At 46.7% G+C, this 21,232-nt stretch overlaps 1 protein-coding gene and 1 long non-coding RNA gene across 3 annotated transcripts in view; one reads left to right on the top strand and one right to left on the bottom strand.

Moving 5' to 3' along the window:
- Positions 1–21,232, bottom strand: part of LOC118553292 (uncharacterized) — a 383,189-nt gene that overhangs the window by 48,175 nt on the left and 313,782 nt on the right. The window lies entirely within an intron of this gene.
- Positions 11,005–12,042, top strand: MAGEB17 (MAGE family member B17). The gene is given in 1 exon segment (XM_036083132.2): positions 11,005–12,042. A coding segment is annotated over 1 exon segment (1,038 nt).

Raw genomic sequence — 21,232 nt, 5'->3', positions numbered from 1 at the left:
TACCTTGAAAAGCATTCAGATGATGAAGCTGAGGCTCAGGGAGATCACTTCACCACCCCAAGGTCACACGGCACAGTGGAATGGCAGAGTATTAATGTGGACCTGGATCTCTCTTAAGGCCCCGTCCATTCCACTGCTCAGCATGGCTTCCCAAATCCAGCCCATGTGAGAAATTAACTTCCCAGTAACTGATAGTCCTGTCCCTACTCTAGCTTTTGTCCAAAGGCATGAGCTACCGAGGAGGTTGAGGAATATACACAAAGGGCATGGAAGATGTTTCTAAGCACGTAAGTTAAGGACTCACTGCAGGCAGAGACTGAAATGTAGCACAGAGTAGGTGGGCAAGGAAGTCCCTTCATTCAGTTGCCCTCAGAGACACAATTCAGTTGCAACTGGAAGCCCTGGGAAGAATTTCCCACTTGGTTCTGTGACTAACCAAGGAGAAAAAAAAACCTTGGCAAACAGCCATATACAGAGGACCCAAGTGAGAACAGTCAATCCAGGCATCCTTCTTTCAATTACGATTCGTTGGAGAACTAGTATTGGTAAAAGGTGGAACCCCTTCCCCATTCCCACCCTCCCCTGCCAAACAGTAAGATATGATAGCAGATGGTTTTCTGGAAGCCTGGAGACCCAGGCTACATGAATAGCCTTTAACAGAAAAATCTCTCCTGGACTAAGTTATGAGCTCAGGTATGGACTTAGGCATCTGAGTGCCTAGCCCTAGGTGCCCTGTTAAAAACACAGATACCATCGTGTCTCTGCCCATTCTGAGCTCACATTCTAGAAGGTAAGATTATTTCCCTTTTTTTCTCCAAATTTAAAATTCATTCCCAGAGCCATATAATGACATGGCTGGACTCACATAATTTTATGGTCTTTTAAAAGGATCATTTTAATGGACAGTAAAACTTCACACATTCAACACTTCATTTATTCCCAGATGAGCTTCAAAATTTTGGTATACCTTGGGATTTCAGTTGTTCAAGGTACATTATATAATTTAGGGCTGTTGTGAATCCATATTTTTTCATCACTTTGCTTCAGTTTTAGCCAGTGCTACTGATATATCATTATTGATAATGTATAATAACATTAAGAAAGTAAAACTGACAAAAAAAAATTTCTTCCCCCCCTGTAATCTGGGGTTAACAGATTCAAACACGACCTTTCTTGCATCCAAGTCAGCAGAATTTTGGGTAATAAAATTTGTTGAAAAGGTCTGAGTTGTAAAAATACATGGCACAAACTTCTTTATGTCATTTTCTGTTTTGTTTTAAATATTAGACTCATATTTTGTAAATTATAATTGTACTTGTTACTATTAACTGTAAATATTTATTGCATCAAAAATGTGCTCTGTGTTAAATAAGTCAGAACAAGTTCCAGGTGTGGTACTTATAGTATAAATAATGTCATGGCTTGGCTTTACCTAGACTCCTTAGACTAATGAATTATTTATAAGAAATTCACAATATTAATGTGAATGATTCAGATCCTTTTAAACGTGCAAACTTAACTGTGTGACCATGTGAAATTCTATGAAGTGTGCTCAATGATTGTATTCTTGTTTTTCAAGACATGTTTCCAGTGCTTCTATCACATTGTACGTGATCTGTGCGACATTAAGTCAAATCAGTGTAGCTGAATATTTAAGTCATAGAAGATAAGAAATGTGTTTTATTTCTTAATATAATAAGGCATATTTTATTAAATGGACAGATGCATGTATTCGATGTTCAATAAAAATAAAAAGCTGTTGCATGGATATAGTCAGTGGCCATCTGCTCCGGGGCTCTTCTTCCATTCCAGAACCATCTACATTAGAATCACCCAGGCTGCTTGTTGCAAAATGCAGATTCTCCAATTCTCAATGGACTGGGAACATCTGGGGGTTTGGCCCAAAAGTCTGCATTTTAAAACAGGCTCCCCAGGTGATTCCTCAGAACACAAGGGTTTTGTTTCATTAAACTTTTACAGTATATATTTAACTTTTGAATAAGTAAGCTTTTCTCACGATCCAAAATCGAAAGCATAAAAAAGGTATTCAGGGAAAAGTCACGAGGCTACCTCACAGTTCCCAGCAGCCATCACCACTCCCCGCCGTGAGTGGCCATTGTTGCTATGCTGTTTTATGTGTACGCTACTGGACACTTCTTATGCGCTTGCCAGGAAATACAAATGTGTGTTTTCCTGCAGCCCACCACCATTTTACAGAAATGGCAGCATATTATATGCATTGTTTTGCCCGCTGTTTGCTTCACTACATACCATATCTTGGAGATCTTTCCATATCATTATACAAAATTCTTCCTCATTCTTTCTTATATCTGCATAGCATTTACTTATTCAATCCCCCTTTGATGAACACTTAGGTTGTTTCCGGTATTTTGCTATGATGAACCGTGTTGCAATGAATATATAATCTCACACATGAGCAAGTGTTGCTGTAGGAAAACATCTTAAATGTGGAATTGCAGAAATAAAGACCATATACTTTTATAATTTGACAGTTATTCCAAATTGCTCTCTTTAGGGCTTAAATACCAAAGTTTGAGAACCTCTGTTTTCTGGGATAATCCTAGTCATCAGAGAGCAGGAAAGCATGAAAGAAATAACACAATTGGTTGCAAATGGGGGCTGTCGATGTTCCCTGCACTCCAGGTGAGAAGAGCATGCCTATCAGATATAGCGAACAGATTCCTTGAGGGGCACACTGACAGCCATGCCAAGGAGGCCCCAGAGTGCAGGGCTGTATATAACCACGACCACGGGGTCATCTTGGGAGAAGGCTCTCTGGATGTATCACCCACCGGTTAAATCGTAAACACTGAAAGTGTCAATGTTTTAAATAGCTAAAAGTGGTGATTCATGATTGTGCCTAAAGTAGACCCTGCATCTCTAGTTTTCCTGGATTAGATGGGAAAATGAGCAGACTAAAATCTTTGAGACACCCAGGGTATAAAAATCCAATTGACATTTAAGGTTGGTCCATGTTAATTGCTGAGAGAAAGCCCAGGTGAATTTTCTCATCAGAAACTCTAAACTCTTTGTAAGCACGCTGCCTACCTTGTCAGAAAAGCAGCTTTATCGATGCGTAGATTGTAACATTGAGAATTTAATATTCTCTTTAAAGTCTTGGATTATTGAAGTTGGAAGATACCCCAGAGAATGCCCAGACACAACCGCACATCTCACAAATGAGGAAGTTAAAGAAAGTGTCATGATTTGGGTTTCCACTTGGTCATCAGGCTTTAGAAAAATGAAAACAATTGGCTTGAAGATGACATGGGTGAGGAGAGGTTCATCAGGCCCTTCTGCTAGAGGGAAGGTAAATCTATGCATGGCTATCTGCTAACACATCAGGCAGAGAAACTTCCTGGTCACTCGGCTCAACATTGATAAACTTTGGCTTCTACTACGAGATACCAGATAACATCAAGAAAATGACGCAAAGGCAGGCATCTTGTCCCTTGAATATGGACTGAACTGTGTTCAATATTATAAAAATGAATTTTTAAGAGCACATTCCCCCCCTGCTTCCCAGAACTGAGATCAGGGAAGTCAAGCATTTTGCTCCAGGTCACTTGTCAACTATGACATCTACCCAGTACGTTTCCCAGTGTCCCTTCCCACCTTCTGTGACAGCCCAGTGCTCCTCAGTGCCTCTCAGAGGGACTGGACTAGCTCTGACTCCCCAATGTGCTGTTTGCTAGAACAGTCTATGTTCGTGGGTCCACTCTTTTTTTTTTTTTTAAGATTTTTATTTATTTATTTGACAGAGAGAAACACAGCGAGAGAGGGAACACAAGCAGAGGGAGTAGGAGAGGGAGAAGCAGGCTCCCCGCTGAGCAGGAAGCCCAATGCGGGGCTCGATCCCGGGACCCTGAGATCACGACCTGAGCTGAAGGCAGACGCTTAATGACTGAGCCACCCAGGCGCCCCTTGTGGGTCCGTTCTTGAGGAGTTTTCCAGGATACCTCTACTTAAAGTATGGTCTGTGGGGGCGCCTGGGTGGCTAAGTTAAACATCTGCCTTCGGCTCAGGTCATGATCCCAGGGTTCTGGGATGGAGTCCCGTGTTGGGCTCCCTGCTCAGCGGGGAACCTGCTTCTCCCTCTCTCTGCCACTCCACCTGCTTGTGCTCTCCTCTCTTTCTCTATCAAATAAATAAATAAAATCTTAAAAAAAATAATAAAGTATGGTCTGTGGACCGGCAGCGTTGACATCACCTGGTTAAAAATGCAGGCTCTTGGGACACCTGGGTGGCTCAGTGGGTTAAGCGTCGGACTCTTGACTTCGGCTCAGGTCATGATCTCAGACTTGTAAGTTGGAGCTCCACATCGGGCTCCGTGCTCAGTGCAGAGTCTGCTTGAGATTCTCAGTCTCTCTCTCTCTCCATCTGCCCCGACCCCGCAAGTGCTCACTCTCTCTCTCTCTCTTAAATAAATAAATAAATAAATGAATAAATAAATAAAATCTTTTAAAGAAATGCAAGCTCTTGGGCCCGGCCTCAGACCTTCTGCATTAGAATTTTAAGAGATCCCCAAGTGAATCCTATGCATATTCAATTTGTGACCACTGACAGAGGACATCATTTACTGTGAAGACATCCACAGTGGGCTTGATACTTTTGCTCTGCCATCTGGTGGTGTCACACCAGCCTTCTGGCTTGAGAGCCTTGGAATCTCTTTCCTCATGTGGCCTGTTTACCACCTTAGTCATTTGGACCAAACTCTGTCCATACAGATTGGCCAAATCCCCCAGTGTCCTATCCCTGCTCTCCAGGGACTGGGAGTCTATCTAGGCCTTCCAGGCCTAGAGTCATCTTAGAACTCATCACACAATTATTTTTCCTTTCTTGTGGTCTACTAATGAGGTCAACTAACAGTGGCAGTTGTCTGTTGTACTCAAGTCATTCCTTGCCCAGAAAGACTAATTTTACCTGATAGTAACTAATGGGACGTGTCATGCTTCCCAAATTCCCATGAGAAACTTTTGTCCAAAAAAAAAAAAAAAAAAACCCCACAAAACTGTAGTACTATATGGTGGCTAACTGAACATAAAAAATAAAATAAAAGATTGATAAAAATTGTATCTGCTTATTGCTCAGTGATTTTTTTCAAAGAACTAAAAACTATCACCCATTTACCCACCCTAAAGAAGGTACTGAGTTTCTGATTAGATGTTGTTGTTCCAATTTTATCTAAGAAGAGGTTGTTAAAAGCTCCAGTGTACCTACCCTCTCAGAAGCAGAATCGAGATTACAGGCAAAACCTTGTTTGCTGTCCCTTTAAAGCAGGAGGGTGTGGTTCTGTTTGGACAAATACAAAAAGAAAACATCTCACAAGCCAAGGGTGAAAACCAGTTAGGTCCTACCTGAATGTTGGGAAGGGAGCAAAGGGCCATCAACCCCTGTACTGGTCTCTAGCTCCCATGGTGTCTTAAAAGTTTCTGCCTTGTTGCACATTTTAAGAGAACATAGAAAAGAGGTCACTCCAAATTGTGCAGATGCCTAATAATAAAAGCCAGTCCCACTTAGACGCTAACTGGTTATTTATATTCAAAACTAAAATCGCTCTCAATATCCTTCACCTCTTGTTGTGTCCCCTTTGCCTTCTAATGGTTGTCAAAATTCTCCCACTCATCTAAACTCAAAACCTGCTTAAGGGTGCCTGGGTGGCTCAGTTGGTTAAGCGACTGCCTTCAGCTCAGGTCATGGTCCTGGAGTCCCGGGATCGAGTCCCACATCGGGTTCCCTGCTTAGCAGGGAGTCTGCTTCTCCCTCTGACACTGCCCCCTCCTGTGCTCTCTATTTCTCTCTCTCTCATTCTCTCTCTCAAATAAATAAATAAATAAATATCTAAAAAAAAAAAAAACCTGCTTAAGATTCTCTCTCTCCCTCTCCCTCTGCCCCTTCCCTCACTCTCCTGCTTTCTTTTAAAAAAAAAAAAAAAATCCTGTTGCCCAGGCCCTGCCCCAGAACAACTGAGTCAGAATCTCTGGGAGGGGAGAACCAGGCATCCCTATTCGAAGTTCCCCGAGTGATTGCAATGAGCAGACAAGGTTAAAGACCATCTCACCTGAGATGTCCTCTTACATCTCAGCCGGCCCGAATCCAACCCATTCCTCAAAGCCCAGCTCCAGGGTTCTCTCCCTGTGAAGCCTTCCTGCTCTCCCGTGCTCCAACAGCCCTTTCTGCATGGGCCCTAGCTCTTATCATAAACCGCCTTGAGTTATATTTACTTGTGTGAATGCTGGTCTCTCCCACTAGATCAGGGATTGACAAACATTCTCTGTAAAGGGCCAGGTAGTAAATATTTTAGGCCTTGTAAGATCCACAGTCTCTGTCAAGACTACTGAACCCTCTTGTTGTAGCATAAAATCAGCCACAGGTAACATGTAAATGAATGAACGTGGCTGTGTTTTAACAAATCTGTATTTGCAAAACCTGATGGTGGGCTAGATTTGGCTTGAGAGCTGTAGCTGCTGACCCCCCAGCACAAGACTAATATAGCACCTTAGGGGCAAGAATCGTTCAGTCTCTCTCTCCCTCTCTCTCTCTCTCTCTCCCTCCCTCTCCAGCCCTAGTGTCTATCACAGTGCCTGAATCAGTGACAGAAACCCACAAAACTCCCTTCGTGGGGGTCTACGTGGTCATCCTCTCACAACCGAGCCTAGAGCATGGGGAAGGCAAAGCGAAGCAGGAGGAGTCAGAGTTTGTCAATTTTGCCTTTTAGGCAAATATTAGCATTTACCTTACTTATTCCCAGCAGAACTGTCAAACAGTCTCCATTTGCAGTGCACAGAGTCACTCATCAACCGTGAAAATGGGCTCCTATGCGAGGACTAACTTTCCATGTCCCTTCTACCATGCTACGGGCTGGTAAGCATCTTGAGATTTGTAAGGTGCAAGCATCTGAACAGAGATCAGTGTTTGTAAGAGGCAGCTGTCCAATTTGCAAACCCAAACTGTAGGAAAGCAGCCTGATTAGCATCACCAACTAATGTTGACATAATTCACCATTACTGAAAAACTATGCCCACTCCAGACATCGGTGAAAGGAACCAGGGCTCCCTGGCCTATAACCACAGACAGGTGAGCCTTCGACGGCCCCTTAATGTACATCACTGTAGGTGGTCACACTTGTTTTAAGGTGTCTTAGCCCGTTTGGGCTACTATAACAAAAATACCATTGACTGGGCAGCTTATAAGCAACAACAATCTATTTCACTCAGTTCTGAAGGCTGGGAAGTCCAAGATCAAGGTGCCAGCAGATTTGGTGTTTGGTGAGAGCCCACTTCCTGGTTCAGAGGTGGCTCCTTCTTGCTTGTCTCACACAGTGGAAGGGCTAAGAGATCTTTCTCAGGGTGCTTTCACGAGAGCACTGATCCCATTCATGAAGACCCTCACAACCTAATCACCTCCCAAAGGCCCCACCTCCTAATACCATCACCCTGGGGGCTAAAATGATAGCACATGAATTTGGGGGAGACACATTCAGTCCACAGTATAGGGGTTCATTTTAATAAGGAAATATGCCTTGTATCTCCTAATTCACGTTTCTTCTCCCTACTCTAAAATGTGTCTCAGGCAGTAAGAAGAAAGGCTGTGTGCAAACTGCTGGATTGGAACACACTACCGGAGCAGTAAGAATACTAAAATAAATGAAGAGTATGAACAAAGAAAAAAAGAGCTAATATTTGGCAATCACATGATCATCTACAAATGCAGTATCACATCACCTCTAAAGAGCAGGGCCTCAAAAACCCTGACGCTCTGCCCCTTCTCTGTAGAAAGTTAATAGAGCCAAAGCTACATAAGAGGCTAAGTCTGGCTGGTGAGAGCACACCACCTGTCCTAGGCCTCTTGTCTTAAGCTACAGCTTGCTCAGGTCTCATAATTCTGGGGCAAGGAACTACTTTCTGCAAAATTTACAGTTGGGAAACTGCTCAAGAGTTTGAAGGGATGTAGCATTTCCCAGGAAGCCTTTAATCAAGGAGACAGGAGCTGAAATGAGGATCCCTATGTAGGAAGACTGGGGAGACCAACATTCCAGAATATAGACAACCCACAGAGACTGGCCTATGGCTGCTTGAAGACCTATAGGGTCCCAGGCAGGCCTGTGCAGCTAAGTATCCCAATTATCCTACAGGACTGTAAGGAACATGAGACCCTTGGTCTAAGGAGGACGACCTCAGGTCGGTAGAGGGAGGAATGTGAGCCTCTAATAGGCTTCAAGGGGAGGACCCAGCCAGAATAGTGGGGTCCCATCAAGTCCTGCCCTGGCTGTTGGTCATGGGAAGTCTGGACCTGGCTCACCCTAACTTCTAATTCTGTAGTCCCAGGAGATAAGGGTTTTGATCTGAGGGGGACAGCCCCAGGTTTCCTGAGAGTGGAGTCCCAGGATTAGCCAGGTGTCAAGGTGGTGAAATTTAGGGAGGAATGCAGGAATTACCCACACTCTAGTGGAGGACACACCACAGAGCATCCCCCCCCGGGCCCCCCGCAACCTGGGAGGCCCAAGTTGAGGCAGAGTTGTCAGGCTGAGGAGCCCCCTCATTTCTGCCTGCAGGGCCTCAGAGAGAGGAAGACCTTAATCTAGTGAGACTGGGCCACAGTCCTGCAGAGCGAGGAGACCCAAGAACTACCAAGAGCCAAGGCGAGGACCTAGTGATAAGCGATAATTCCCGCCAGCAGAGAGGGTCACACGTCCCCAGCGCCCTTTTCTTCGTCGTAGGAGGCCGACAGCTCAGCCCAGGAGCTCCTCATTTGTGCCTGGAGCTCTCCGTCCGGGAGGCCCTGGGAGACAGGCAGCGCCAGTGACGCCGAGGGAGGAGTTCTGGCCCTAACTGGAGCTCAGGTGAGGACCCTGAATACAAAGAGAGGACCTGTCCCCAAAAGAGGAGGGTGCCCAGAGCCCCAGCCCTGCCGCACAGGCCCAGGAGTCCGTAGCAATGGTAGCCAGATGGTGCGCTAGAAGTGCCCCTGCGGACAGCCCTCAGAGACCCCTAGCGGCCTTGGCCGGATATGGCTTACTCTGACTTCCACCTTGAAAGCTCTGGAAGGTGAGGAACTTAGCTTGACAGACGCAACGTCGGGTTAGTGGAGAGGGAAATTTCAGGACTGCTCGGGTATCAAGGTAAGGGCGTTGAACGTGGACTGAAGCAACCACTCTGCCCAGCACCAAGGAAGCCCCACGAAGAACTGCGCTAGCCTCAGCACTGGGAGCCCTGGCACAATGATTTGGCTTGTCTGTGGAGCGCACCACGGAGGGGAGGGCCTAGGTCTAAGTGGGGTGGCCACAGTTCTGCTACAGGAAGAATCATGGGTCCTAAGTGGAGTTCTGGTGAGACCCTGAGTGCTAACGAGGGGACCTTTCCCTCAAAACGGGGGAGGCGCCAGCCACGACTAGGAGCTGCAGGTAGGGATAGACAGATGCAGTGCGTCTGCGCTTCCTGTCTAGCGACTGAGGAACATAAGGACTCGAGTGCAAAGCTGATAGACCCAGATCAGCAGATGGAGGAGCCCCAGGCTTTGACGTGTATCAGTGGGGTCCCAAACAGTCCTGCCCCTGCTGTCAGCCCTCGGAAGCCCCATACAGCCTCGGACATACCGAGGCTCACCCTGACTTCCACCTTGGGGAACTCGGAAGGGGAGGACCTTGGTCTGAAGGGCATGAACTCTAGTAAGTGGAGGGTGGAGTTCCAGGACTGGTTTGGTATGAAGGTGGAGATCCTGAAGATGGACTGACACAAACACCCAGTGCCCTTGCCCCCCAGCTCTGGGAGGTCCCAGCAGAGCCGTGGTGTGACCTGCTTGAAACGTCCCCGGGAGAGAAGGGCCTCGTCTAAGGAAGTGGCCCCAGTTCTGCAGCAGGAGGAGACCAACGCCCTAATAGGATTCCAGATTGAGGACCCTGAGTGCTAATGAGAGGACCTCCCCCGAAAAGAGGGGGCAGACCAGAACACTACCCATGCTCTCAACTCCAGGAGGCTTGAGGCAGGTGGATCCAGGTGTGGTGTGACCCAACTTCCCCTCCAGTGACTCAGGGAAGGGAAGACCTTAATCTGAGCCTGGTTGACTCAGTTCAGTAGAACGAGGAGTCAGAAGTCTGACACTGAGCCAACGTCAGAACTCTGGGTGAGGACTGAGCTAATGACCCAGTGGAGAGCTGTGGGATCCCATAGAGTCCTCACCCTGTTCTCAGCCTTTGTAGGCCCCAAGCAGCCTTGGCAGGATGTGGCTCACCCTGAACTTCCAACTCTGAGGTCCCATTTAAGTAAAGACCTTGGTGTAAAAGGCATGGGCTCAGGTCCCCTGAAGGGAGAGTCCCAGGACTGGTCAGGTGTCAAGGTGAGGATACTGAGGGAGGAAATGGGGACCAGTCAACCCCCCAGTAGAGAGGGTTGCACCAAGCCTCACCCCTGGGAGGCCCAGGGCAGAGCTGACAGATTCAGGTGCCCCCTGACTTCAATTTGCAGGGTTGCAGTAAATGAAGGCCTTGGTTTAAGGACTGGTTGCCCCAGTTTAGCAGAGAGAGGAGTCCCAGGCCCTGCGGGGAGTGAAGGTAAAAATCCTGTGGGAGCAATGAGAGAAACCACTCCAGAACAGAGGAGGCCACGGAAAGTCTTCCCTGTGGTGTCAGCCTGGAAAGCCACGGGCAGAACTGTTTGGGTGAGAGGACTCACTTCCTAGGGGGCAGGGGAGCGGGATCAGAGGAGAACAGAGAAGCGAGGGTCCTGGTCCCAGCCAGGCTGGCAGGCTGCAGCCTCAGGCACGCTCTGACTGCCTCCACCAGGGCCTCAGGGGACAACTGACTGAGAGAACAGAAGCCCTAGGGGTCCTGCAGCAGTGCCTTCGAGGACACCTACATGGGGCATTTTTAAAGCCACAGTGACATCTCCCTGCTGCAGGGACTCACACCCTTTTATCCTGCTCCTCCAGGGGCCCGCGTCAGATGCCCTCCTGTCACACTCGTGCCTGCTGTCCCTAACCACAGTCATGCCTCATGGTCAGAAGAGTAAGCCCCGTGCCCGGGAGAGAAGCCCACAGGCCCGAGGTGAGAGCCAGGGTCTTGGGGCAGCTCAGGCCACTGCAGCAGTGGAAGGAGAGGTCCCCTCTTCCCCCTTGCTTGTCTGTCAGGGTGCGCCCCTGAGCTCCCCTGCAACAGGCCCTCCCCAAAAGTCTCAGAGGGCCCGATCCACCAGCAGTCCTGATGCAACCATTTCAGGCTGAAGCTCTGATGAAGGTGCCAAGAGCCAAGGGGAGGAAAGCCCAAGTCCCTGCCAGGCCCGGCCTTCCCCTGAGAGCTCTCACACGCATCCTCTGACCAGGAAGGCGGGCATGTTGGTGCATTTTCTGCTGTACAAGTATAAAATGAAGGAGCCCATTACCGAGGCAGAAATACTGAAGGTTATCAACAAAAAGTACAAGGAGCAATTCCCTGAGATCCTCAAGAGAACCACTGAGCGCTTGGAGCTGGTCTTTGGCCTTGAGCTGAAGGAAGTTGACCCCAGCAGTCACTCTTACGCTTTTGTTAGCAAAGTGGGCCTTCCCACCGAAGGGTGTCTGAGCGACGGCGTGGGCTTCCCCAAGAACGGGCTCCTGATGCCTCTCCTGGGTGTGATCTTCATGAATGGCAACGGGGCCACTGAGGAGGAGACGTGGGAATTCCTGAATGTGTTGGGGGTCTATGCTGGGAGGAGGCATCTCATCTTTGGGGAGCCCAGGAAGCTCATCACCAAAGATTTGGTGCAGGAAAAATACCTGGAGTACCGCCAGGTGGCCGACAGTGATCCTCCTTGCTACGAGTTCCTGTGGGGCCCAAGAGCCCACGCTGAAACCAGCAAGATGAAAGTCCTGGAGTTTTTGGCCAAAGTCAGCAATACTGTGTACCCCAGTGCCTTCCAGGGCTGGTATGAAGAGGCTTTGAGAGATGAGGAAGAGCGAGCCCAGGCCAGAGTTGCAACCCAGGCTGCCACTGGTGCCCCGGCCAGTGCCCGCTCCAAGGCCACGTCCAGCAGCCCCCCTCAGCCCTAGTGAAGTCGAAGATGGGGTCTTCACCTTGCCTTTGGAAAGGGCTGTCAACCTCCTAAAGTAATGTGGAGTCAGGTGGGGCTGGAGAGAGCAGAATCTCTCTCTTCGTTGTGTTCTTGTTATTCATAAATAACGTACAGATTTACCTCTTTTTTTCTTATCTTTCCAATGTGTTCTTTTTAAAAACGTTTATTGAAATTCAGAATCTAAGCTTATGAATAACATGGCTCACATATTTATCGCTAGTTATCAAATTTGAGAGTAATGGTTTTGTATTTTGTAAAACAAACTGAAAATCCTTGCATCTTTTATTGTGAGCCAGTACAAGAAAAACATAGCCCTGGAATAGGGATTTTCATTAAAATGTAAGAGAAATGCACTGTGAAAATGTTGAGATAACAAGATAGTGAAAAAAAAAGAAAAGTAAAAAGTTTTTACTTTTCTTGGTTTTTCTTATTTATTTTGCTCTTTCTTTGGGTAGAATTAAAAGATATATACCTGGATTTGCTTAGCTTTTCAAGAATGTGGGAGAAAATAAATGGTCATGAATTAGAACTCTTGTTCACCATCTCTTTTGTTCACCAAACATGAATCGAGCATCTGCTCTTTGGAAGGCTTCATGCTAGTTCTAGGATGTGTACACAAAGAAGACCCAGCCCCTGCCAATAACATTTCAGAGTCCAAGAGAAGCTATCAGATAAGGAACGTGGTGAGATACACTCCTCATCCTGAAGGACAGTAAACAGAAGGCAGGAGGAGTGAGGAGATTCTACATAGAAGCAGTCCAGGGTAAATCTCCCGAGACAAGACAGGCGGGGAGCCTGGGAAGCTGCCAGTCCCTCTGTGGGAGGGAATTTTAAGTTTGGCTACACCAAGGGTTAGCTGAAGCTGTTGAAATGGTGAGGGACCAGCGACCAGAGCCCCAGATGGTGGGTCTCACAATGGAAAGACTATGTCTGCGATGGAAAACTGCTCTTAACCATTCCTTAGGGATGTGGTAAACCAGAGAGAAGTCCCCAGACACCTGCAGCAGGGGGAGAATGACTCCCGGGCTCTGTTCCCGGGCAGGTGAACACAGTGCACTCACTAGGTGTTTTGTGCAATCAGTGTCCAGAGAGTTTCTGAGACTAGGGTGACAGCAACCGCTTTGCCTTGGCCTGGGGCAGCTCGGGGGATTGACCGCTCCATTAAAAGGAAACCTAAATTGGACATTCTTCTGTGTAATATGGCAAACCCTAAACGAGGTCTAGATTTTTGGTGGTGGTGAAATGAGTAAAAACAGAGATGGGTTCCATGCAAGGGCAGCTGAGAAGGAGGCAAGTCATTGCCCTTTGCACATCTGCAGTAGCTTCATGGTGTATCCACTGGGAAGTCTACCACACCCCACATCAAATGACTTACCATCTAATGGGGAAATACTGTTTAGTTTCATTTCGTAAACAGCATTTTGGCTGACTTGAGTGTTTTGTTTTGTTTTGTTTTCCTAGAACACTGCATATTCTCTGACCTCCTTCTCGAATGAAAAAAAGAAAAAAAATCCCAGTGTGGTATGTGGTATCATCTGGGTCAAAATAATCACGGTAATAACTGCTATTCAAAAATGTCTCAATACTTGGCAGGCTCCGTACTGGGTTTACAACACATATTCCGTACACCCATCGGTCTTGGAAGACAGGGCTTACCAAACCTGCTCCACAGATAAAGAACCCGAGGCTCCGAGAGTTTGCTGACGTGCGTGAGCTCACACTGCTGGTAAGCTGCGGGGCCAGTGCTGAACCCATGGTCTGAATTTATCTAGAGCCCACACTAGCCTGCGCCTCTCAGCCAGAGGCAGATACTGTGTCATAATTCACATTTCCTTTCACGACTCCTAGATCTATCTCAGGTGATAAAAAGGGGGCTCTGTGCACAAACTATTGGTTTGGAATGCATAGCTAGAGCAAGAAAATATCAAAATAAACAAGTGGTGTGAATAAAGAAAAAGAAAATAGTTGGGGACCATACGATCATCTGCATATGCAGTGTCAGATCACCCCGAGAGATAGGGGCTCACCAAACCATGCAGCTCCATCCCTGCCTTAGAGAAAGTCGATGTATTAGAACCAAAGTTACATACGAGGCTAAGTCCAGTTGGTGAAGAGAAGGAAGAAATAGGCCGGCTTTTTCCTGGGCATGCTGCGTTGAGCTACGGCCTCCCAGTCTCCCATCACTCCTGCCACACCAATTCCATCTGCAAGGTTTGCAGGAGGAAAGTTGCTCAAGTGTTTGCGGGGACCTAGCATTTCCTAGGAAGCCTGTAACCTAGGAACATGAGCCAAGATGTGGGACCCTATGTCGGAGGATGGGGAGATCAACACCCCAGAATACAGGTGGTCTCACAGAGACTAACCTGCATCTGCCCTCAGACCACAGGGCCCCAGGCAGGGCTGACCATCCCCTCGTCCTTCAGGGTTGTCTGGAACATGAGAGTCTTGGTCTAAGGAAGGCGACCTCAGCTCAGTAGAGGGAGAATTGCGAGCCACTGACAGACAACAAGGGGAGGACCTAGAATGAGGAATGAGGAAAGGAGTCAAGCAGAACAGTGGGATCCCATGAGGTCCTGCCCCAGCTGTCAGCTCTTGAGAGTCTGGAACAGTTGTAGCTGGATTTGGCTCACCCTGTCTTCCAACTCAGTAGTTCCAGGAAGGTGAGAGAAGCAGCCCCAGGTCACCTGAGGTGGCATCCCAAGAATGGGCCTGACACCACAATGCTCGGTGTCAAGGTGAGGACACTGAAGGAGTGAGGGAAACACCCACCTGAGAACACAGGAGTCCCCACAAACCTCCCCTGCTCCTGCCCCAGCTAGTAACCCTGGGAAGCCTAGAGAAGAGGTGTTAGATCGGGGAGCCCCCTCATTTCTGCCTGCAGGGTAGCAGGAAGAGAAGGGCTTTGGTCTAGTGGGGGTGGCCCCAGTTCTGCAGAGGTGGAGACCCAGGAACTAAGAGGAAACAAGGTTGGGACTCAGTGATAGGAGGGGACTCCCACTGGTCGAGAGGTTCCCACAGGGCCCTGCATGTTCTTATCCTTGGATTGCCGAGGGCAGAGCATTTAGCCCAGAAGCCCTTCATTTTTGCCTGTGGAGTCACCGAGATGGGAGGGCCTTGGTGTAATGGGTGGCCCTAGTGTCACAGAGGGAGGAGTTTTATCCCTAATTGGTGTGCAGGTGAGGACCCTGAGTACTAATGAGAGGAACTCTCCCCAAACCAGGGGACTTCTCAGAGTCCCACCCCAGCTCTTGGCCTTGGGAGGCCTGAGGCAGGGGTAAGCAGACATGTTGCAGCCCATGTTCTAGGCATTCAGGGAGGTGAGGACTCGAGTGTGAGGCTGATAGACCCAGATGAGTAGATGGAGGAGTCCAGGCTGTGATGCGTATCAGTGGGGTCCCAAACGGTCCCGTGCCTGCTGGCAGCCCTCAGAGGTGCCATACAGCCTTGGCTGGACACAGCCCACCCTGACTTTCTCCTCGGGGAATCCAGAAAATGAGGGCATTGGTCTGAGGGGCACAGACTCAGGAAAGAGGATGAAGTTCCAGGACTGGTCAAGTTTCCAGACTGGGGACCCTGAATGTGGACTGAAGAGCTCACTCTGCCCATAACCAAGGGAGCTGCCCAGTGGCCCCTGCCCCCCACCCCCACGTCCTCTCTCAGCACTAGGAGGGTGGACAGAGCTATGGGCTGACTTCTGCTTGGAAGGTCTCAGGAAGGGGAGGGCCTTAGTTTACGGAGATGGTCCCAATTCTTCCAAGAGAGGAGATTGGGTCCTAACTGGAATCCAAGTGAGGAACCCAAGTGCTCACCAGGGGACCTCGCTCCAAAAGGGGAGGCCACCCAGAGCCCCACCCCTGTTGGCAGTACTGGGAGCTCCATGCAGGGGTAGGCACATGTGGTGTACCCAAGTTCTCCCTCTAGGGAGGCAGGGAGGTAAGGGCTTTGTTCAGAGGCTGGTGGACTCATGTCAGTAGAGGGACTCCCAGTGAGCCCAGGCCAGAGAAGGCCCTCACTGAGCTGTCAGCCCCAGGTCCCTTCTCCTCCTAGGGATTCCAGGAAGGTGGGAGCCAGGTTTTAGGGGTCAACTTCAGTACAACAGAAGGGAGGGGCCCAGGCCCTGCCAACAGTTGATATGATGGTGCTGACTGTAAACTGACAGGCCTCCACCCAGCAGGGAGGATCCCTGCTACCAGCCCCTGCTGTCACCCCAGGCAGCCCCAGGCAAGGCTGGTGGGCTGCAGCCCAAGGCACATTCTAACTTCTTCAGGGGTCCTCAGGGGACAGGCTGACCAGAAGAACAGGAGCCCTGTGGGGTCCAAGAGCAGTGCCCTGGCAAAGGGGCTCACAGCCTCTCACCCTTCTCCTCCAGGAGCCACACCACGTGCCCTCCTGCCACATTCCCTTCTGCTGTCCTTAGCCACAGTCATCATGTCTTGAGGTCAGAAGAATAAGCTCTATGCCCGTGAGAAAAGCCGCCAGGCCTGAGATGAGTCCTAGAGCCTTGGGGATGTACGGGCCACTACAGCAGTGGAAGAAGAGTCTCCGTCCTCCTTCTCTCCTTCTTTTGGGCATATTCCCCAGAGCAAGGGTGATGTCAGGTCACAGAGCACTCTGCAGGAGCCTCGGAGAGTGCCAAACACCACCACTGCTTTCTGTGGGTGTTTTAGGCACAGAATCTTAAGAAGGTGCTAAGAGCAATGATGAGGAAAGCAGAAGTTCCTGCCAGGCTAATGTGAATATTTTTATATCATCGTTCACTAGAGTGGAGTCCCCTTAAGTCAGCTATACGGAGCCAAGGAGAGCAGACACACTATGAAACGGCTTTTCTTTTCCAAATCAACCTAATATGCACCCAAAAAAATGGCAAAGCTAAGTGGGTTTGGTCAACATACCCACAAATACTCAAGAATGGGCAAAATGAAAACTGAGAAACAAGACTGGGAGGAGAACAGGAGAGGAAGAGTTGGCCTCAAACTAAGCTCTGAGAAGAACTCGTAGAAGGGCAAAGCTATGAGCAAGCACTTTGAAGGATGGGCAGATGTGTGATGAGGTGGGGAGGAGTGAGAAGGACCTCTAGGGCAGAAGGGATCTCTCTCTCCACACTTGCCCATTGAACACTGTCATTCAATTCTCTGTGCATTTATTGGGGAGCCAGTGGGCTCCAACAGGGTGGCTCTCTGCACAGATAACAGATAGGTGAACAAGACAATCCCCCCTCTTTTGTAGGCCAACAGGCTAGGGATAAAAGATCTCAGTATCCCTTGACGTTTAGATTCTCCAAGGAATTAGAACCCTCAATCACAACATTAGCAGGGGGAAAAAACCAAGAGCTTGACAAAATCAGGAGTGTCTTTCTTTTCTGGGTAAAGTTAATTTTGTTTCTTTTTTTTTTTTTTTTAAAGATTTTATTTATTTATTTGAGAGAGAGAGAGAATAAGAGACAGAGAGCACGAGAGGGAAGAGGGTCAGAGGGAGAAGCAGACCCCCCGCTGAGCAGGGAGCCCGATGTGGGACTCGATCCCGGGACTCCAGGATCATGACCTGAGCCGAAGGCAGTCGCTTAAACAACTGAGCCACCCAGGCGCCCTAATTTTGTTTCTTTTACCATGAGTCAGAATTTCAGGACATCAGTGCATTGAGATTATCCAGAGGAATTCTGATATCACTCTTCCTTTTTTTTTTAAACTCTGAAATCTACATTGCATACAGAAAAGCCTATAAAATGTGTGTGTAGAGTCCAAAGAATAATTACATGAACACTATGTGCCCACATGTAGATTAAGAAACAACATCGTCACTACCTCAGTAACCCCCAGTGGTCCTTCCCTAATGATATACCCCTTCCTACCTGCTATGGACTGAATGATTGTGCCCCCCACCAATATGTTGAAGCCCCAATGGCATGGTATTTGGAAGTGGGGCCTTTGGAGAGGTAATTAGGTCACGAGGGTGGAACCGCCATGATGGGATTAGTGTCCTTAAAACAGGAGAGCCAGCCCTCCACCTACCCCTTGTGAGGACATAAGAAGAAGACAGACTTCAACAAATCAGGAAGAGGGCCCTCACCAAGACCTGCATTGGCTAGCACCTTGATCTTGGACCTCTCAGCCTCCAGAACTGTGAGAAATAAATGTTTGCTGTTAAAGTAACCCAGTCTATGGTAATTTGTTCTAGCAGCCTGAGCTAAGACACTACCCCGGAGGTAACCACTATTCTGAATTTTGTGGTATTTGTTTTCTTTTCTTTCCACCCACTTTGAATATATCTTTAAACAATCTAATCCTTTGTCCAGTTTTACCTGCTTTTGAACTTTATATAAATGGAACTGGGGCACCTGGGTGGCTCAGTCAGTTAAGCATCTGCCTTCGGCTCAGGTCATGATCCCAGGGTCCTGGGATCGAGCCCACGTACGGCTCCTTGCTCAGCGGGGAGCCTGCTTCTCCCTCTCCCTCTGCTGCTCCCCCTGCTTGTGCTCTCTCTCTCTCTCTGTCAAATAAATAAAATATATATTTTTAAAGATTTTATTTATTTATTTGACAGAGTGAGACACAGTGAGAGAGGGATCACAAGCAGGGGGAGTGGGAGAGGGAGAAGCAGGCTTCCTGCTGAGCGGGGAGCCCGATGCAGGACTCAATCCCAGGACCCTGGGATCATGACCTGAGCCGAAGGCAGACACTTAACGACTGAGCCACCCAGGCACCCCAAATAAATAAAATCTTTAAAAAAATAAAATAAATAAATGGAACTACACTGTAGGTAATCATCTGTGACTTGTTTTTTTTGTTGTTGTTTTCTATTATATTTGTGATATTCACCCATGTTGAAGCATGTGGTTCTAGTCTGCTCATTCCCATTGCTGTGTAACATTTGTTTTGTGGCAGTCTCAGCCTATCAATAAGCAATGTTATGGTTGGACCGGCCCTTGTGGTTCTTATTATGATTGTAAGGTGCTCTTCAGCAATAATCAATAACCATCAGGGAAATTTGAAAAATGAAGGTTTATTGTTTATAGGACCTAGAAATTACACAGCACACCTGGGGCTACACAATGAGGTTGCAGGTAGAAAGAGAGAGAGCCAGCTAACTTGGTATTCTGCTTTTATTGGGGTCAAGGATGGGGGCCTAGGATTTCCACAAGTTCACTTTTTATTGGTAAATTTAAAACATAAGAGCAGGAATTCAAAGCATTGGAAGAGAAAGAAAAATAGTGGCCCAAATGTTCAGTTAGGGAAATCAACCAAGATCTCTAAAACAACGAAGTCTGGGGGCTAGGGAGTGGCATGGCTCTTTATCTAGCCTGGTATGGCTGGCAATGTATTTATTCGAGATAGATAGCCCTCTTTGAAGAGGATCCTCAGCAATCAAAACTTAAATCAGGCATTTGCATTACAAAAAGAAAAGCCAACCGTCAGGGCTTACAATACACATTCCAATGTACAAATATGCCTCAATGTATTTATCCACTTTACTTTGGTTAATCTTTGAGTTGTTTAATGCTACTATGAAAACTTTTGTAGTTATCTCCTGGTTCACTTGTACAAAAGGTTTTCTAAGTTTCATATCTAGTACTGGAATTACTGGATCATAGGACATGCACACGTTCAAGTTTACTAGGTAGGTGATACCTAACTCTTTCCAAAGTGGTGATTCTAGTTTTCACCACAATGGAAGAGAATATGTTGATCTGCATCTTTCACCAACATTTGGTATTTTTTCACTTTTAAATTTTTGTCCATTTGATGTGTAGTGATAGCTCATTGGGGTTTTAGTTTGCATTTCCCTGTTTACTCTTGAGGTGGATGGCCTTGCCATGTGTTTTCTGCTCATTTGGATATCCTCTTCTGAGAGGTCTATTTAAATTCTGTACTTATTTTTATGTTAGGTTGTTTCCTTACTGATTTTTATTTGAGTTCTTTATATAATCCTCACATAGTTAACATGTTTTGTAAATATCTTACACTATCTGTTTTTTCATAATTTTTACGGTGAATTTTAAAGATGTCTTTAATTTTAAGGATTTCTTTCAAATTTATCAATGCCTCCCTTAAAATTCCATAGTTTTTATTTCTTGTGTAAGAAATCCTGCCCTACTTTAAGATGATAAAATATTCGGGGCGCCTGGGTGGCTCAGTCGGTTAAGCATCCAACTCTTGATTTTGGCTCAGGTCATGATCTCAGGGTTGAGAAATGGAGCCCTGCATTGCGTTCCACACTGGGTGTGGAGCCTGCTTGAGGTTCTCACTCTCCCTCTCCCCTACCCTCCTAAAAAAAAATAAAATAAAATAAAATATTCTCTCATATTTTCTTCTAAAATTTTTGTTATTTTGCCTTTCATATTATTTCTTTAATTCAACTGGTATGAATCTTTGAGTAACTTTTGAGAAATGTATGACATTTCTTTCTTATCCATATTCAATGCCAATTACTGAAAAATTCATCCTCTCCCCAATAATGTTCCATGCCTCCAGTCTTGTACTAAAAGTCCACACGAGTGTATTTCAGGGTTCTGTGTTGTTCCATAGTTTTATTAGTCTATCCCTGAGATGACACTACATTGTCTTAATCCCTATAGCTTTAATACTAAGCCCTGCTATCAAGGAGGGTAAATCCCCTCATCCTGCTCTTGAACCTCCTTTCTTTGTTCTTCTTCGCCCTTTATACTCTTCCACATAAATTTTAGAATCAACTTGTCAATTTTTATAATTATTGGAGTTTTGATCGCTATGAAATAAACTACAAATCAGTTTGAGAAGACTTTATACCTCGACAATACTGAGTCTTCCAATCCATGAATGTGGTGTATCTCTCTAATGATTTAAGTCTTTTTAATAATTTTCACTAAAGTTTTATAATTTACTCCACATTGTTTGTTAGATTTAATTTGAGGTACATATATTTTTGCTGTTACTATACATGGAAATCCCATTCCCTTTCAAATTTTAATTGACAAAAAGAAATGTAAAAAAAAAAAAAGTAAAAAAAAGTATATATGTACTATAATAAATGTTATATATACATGACCAAGTAATCTTATTAAACTCTCTTACTGATTTTCATTTATATGTGCACGGTTTAGGCTTTTCTATAAACATAATCACATTGCTGTGAATAATATTTTGTTTCTTCCTTTCCAGTTCTTCCTTATGTTTGGTTTTCTTGCCCTACTT

Source organism: Halichoerus grypus, chromosome X (genome assembly GCF_964656455.1).
Source record: "Halichoerus grypus chromosome X, mHalGry1.hap1.1, whole genome shotgun sequence".
Taxonomy (NCBI): Eukaryota; Metazoa; Chordata; class Mammalia; order Carnivora; family Phocidae; genus Halichoerus; species Halichoerus grypus.
The sequence above is the reverse complement of the archived record's forward strand: the minus strand, read 5'-3'. Positions and strand labels throughout refer to the sequence as shown.